Raw genomic sequence first — 2,645 nt, forward strand, 5'->3', positions numbered from 1 at the left:
CGGTTTGAAATTGAATAGAACGCGAAGTTGACAATGAGTAGCGCGACACGACACGAGCGGGAATACGACACGATAGAATATCATACGAGAAATAATGATACTAGAAACTATGATCGATTGCTATCAACCAGCTCAAATCGTTGTCAGCGGCAGACTGTAGAACGACGGAAAAGGGTCGCGGTCGACCTATTTCCATAAAAGGATATTTTCGGCGCCGAAAGTTCGAGAATCTAGGTGTTTGTCACACTTTTTCTTTGTTATGATCGCGCAATCACGCGCCGATCGGCTGATCGCAACGATGTTTATTCTCGCTCTTGTCTTGATTGCGGCTCTTACCGGTCAGATTTGTCGGTTAAATTTACAGTTTAAATTTATCGATTAAATTCAACGTCTCAATCTTGAACATACCGCCCGCCTTGGAACGATAGTGCCAAAATAATCGAGATAACAATTGCAGTAAACGAAAAGAGCGCACGCCACAATTAACAACATGAGCGAAAAGACGACAAGTTCCGCGACGTGGTTTGACTCGCTGAATTTGCCGCCTGCCTTGGCGGAATGACGCTCGCATCTTGATAATTTGAACTTAATCTAATAATGTACAGTAATGAAACGCAACGCAGCGAAGGTGCCTAATTGCTCGTTGCCTCACTATTGATCGGTAATACGCACAGTTTAACAATCGGTCGTTTGAGTTCCGAGGTGGCCGTCTTGACGGTGACGACCCGTACGAAGCCGTCGGAACCGGGATGACATTGAGTAACTCGGCCCAGTTCCCACTTACAGGAAGGTAACATAGGATTACGCAGGAGGACGAGTTGCCCGGTATCAATCGGCGGTTCTACCTTTCGCCATTTTGCTCGTTGTTGTAACGTATTGACATAGTCGTTACTCCATAATTTCCAAAACCGCTCAGTAACGTGTCGGACGAGTTGCCATCTCGACAAGCGATTCTCGTTAATATTGAGCAAGGATGGTTCCGGGTTTACAGTAAGCGCTGCTCCGATTAAGAAATGACCGGGAATGAGGCACTCGTAGTCCTCAAGAGTGTCGGAGAGAGGCGCAATCGGCCTGGAATTAAGACACGCTTCGATTCGACATAGTAAAGTCGAGAATTCCTCGAATGTCAGCATATGATTCCCTAACACGCGGCGCAAATGAGTTTTGACACTCCGTACGCCCGCCTCCCACAATCCGCCGAAGTGCGGAGCAGACGGGGGAATAAAATTCCACGACACGTTATCGGAGGCAGTCAAGTTCAGAAAATTCGGATCACGTAATGCTGACCGGTACGCGACGGTCAGTTCTCGGTCCGCCCCGACGAATGTTGTCCCGTTGTCCGAATACATAGATTGTGGTAGACCGCGGCGAGCACAAAATCGAGAGTAAGCATTTAAGAAAGCTTGAGTGGAGTAGTCGCTTACTAACTCCAAATGTATTGCCTTGGTCGCAAGGCAGATAAATAGTGCGATATATGTTTTACGCGACGTAATACCTCGTCCCGCTGAAGCGCGAATTTGCACGGGTCCTGCGTAATCGAGGCCGCAATGCAAAAAACATCGGACTGCCGCTGTCACGCGAGATTCGGAAAGATCTCCCATGAGTTATGTGGGAGTCGCGGCGCGTTCGCGAGTACACACAACACATTTATGAATTACAGATTTGACGATATTACGAGCGCAAATTAAATTTCCCGGTCAAGGAACGGTCGAAGAGAGAGAAGTGAGCTTCTCGACGAGAGGCTTGAACATACCGCCCGCCTTGGAACGATAGTTCCGAAATAATTGATACGACAGTAGCATTGAACGACAAAAGCGCACGCCACAATTAACGATACAAGGCAGAATGATTTTTTTTTCGATATGATTTAACACTGTGAATCAGCCGCCCGCCTTGGCGGAATGACTCTCGCTTCTTGACAATTTTATGCTTAAGTCTAATGAATTACAATAAATGAAACGCAATGCAGCGAAGGTGCCTAATTGCTCGTCGCTGTAACGTATTGACATAGTCGTTACTCCATAATTTCCAAAACCGCTCAGTAACGTGTCGGACGAGTTGCCATCTCGACAAGCGATTCTCGTTAATATTGAGTAAGGATGGTTCCGGGTTTACAGTAAGCGCTGCTCCGATTAAGAACTGACCGGGAGTGAGGCACTCGTAGTCCTCAAGAGTGTCGGAGAGAGGCATGCGATATATGCTTTATGCGACGTAATACCTCGTCCCGCTGAAGCGCGAATTTGCACGGGTCCTGCGTAATCTAGGCCGCAATGCAAAAAACAGCGGACTGTCGCTGTCACGCGTGTTTCGGGAAAATCTCCCATGATTTGTGTGGAAGTCTTGGCTCGTTCGCGAGTACATACAACGCATTTATGAATGACAGATTTTATTATGTTACGAGCGCGAAGTATCCAGAAATCGCGGCGCAAAACATTTAGCGTGAGTTGCGGTCCGGCATGTAACGCTCGTAAATGAGTTTGATTCACAATCAATGTAACGAGAGGATGAGATGAAAGAAGAATCGGATGTCGAACTGGCATTGGCAACGGGGCTTTGTTAAGCCGGCCACCCACGCGTAGAATCCCGTCCCGATCGAGGAACGGTCGAAGTGAGAGAAGTGAGCTTCTCGACGAGAGGCTCTGATT

General features: G+C 47.6%; 1 protein-coding gene across 1 annotated transcript; it reads right to left on the bottom strand.

Moving 5' to 3' along the window:
- Nucleotides 1–255: 255 nt before the first annotated feature.
- On the bottom strand, nt 256–2,322 carry LOC115244759. Its single transcript, XM_029822686.1, has 2 exons — nt 2,219–2,322; nt 256–1,495 (listed from the first exon to the last, which is right to left on the bottom strand). Exon 2 carries the CDS (start codon nt 1,347–1,349, stop codon nt 633–635), a length of 717 nt encoding a protein of 238 aa, XP_029678546.1. The 5' UTR covers nt 1,350–1,495; nt 2,219–2,322; the 3' UTR covers nt 256–632.
- Between the last annotated feature and the right edge of the window lie 323 nt (nt 2,323–2,645).

This window comes from Formica exsecta, unplaced genomic scaffold (genome assembly GCF_003651465.1).
Source record: "Formica exsecta isolate Colony F162 unplaced genomic scaffold, ASM365146v1 scaffold855, whole genome shotgun sequence".
Classification (NCBI taxonomy): domain Eukaryota; kingdom Metazoa; phylum Arthropoda; class Insecta; order Hymenoptera; family Formicidae; genus Formica; species Formica exsecta.

Excerpts from the sequence above, each read along its gene's own strand:
- LOC115244759 (XM_029822686.1), bottom strand. The coding sequence starts at position 1,349 with ATGTATTCGGACAACGGGACAACATTCGTCGGGGCGGACCGAGAACTG.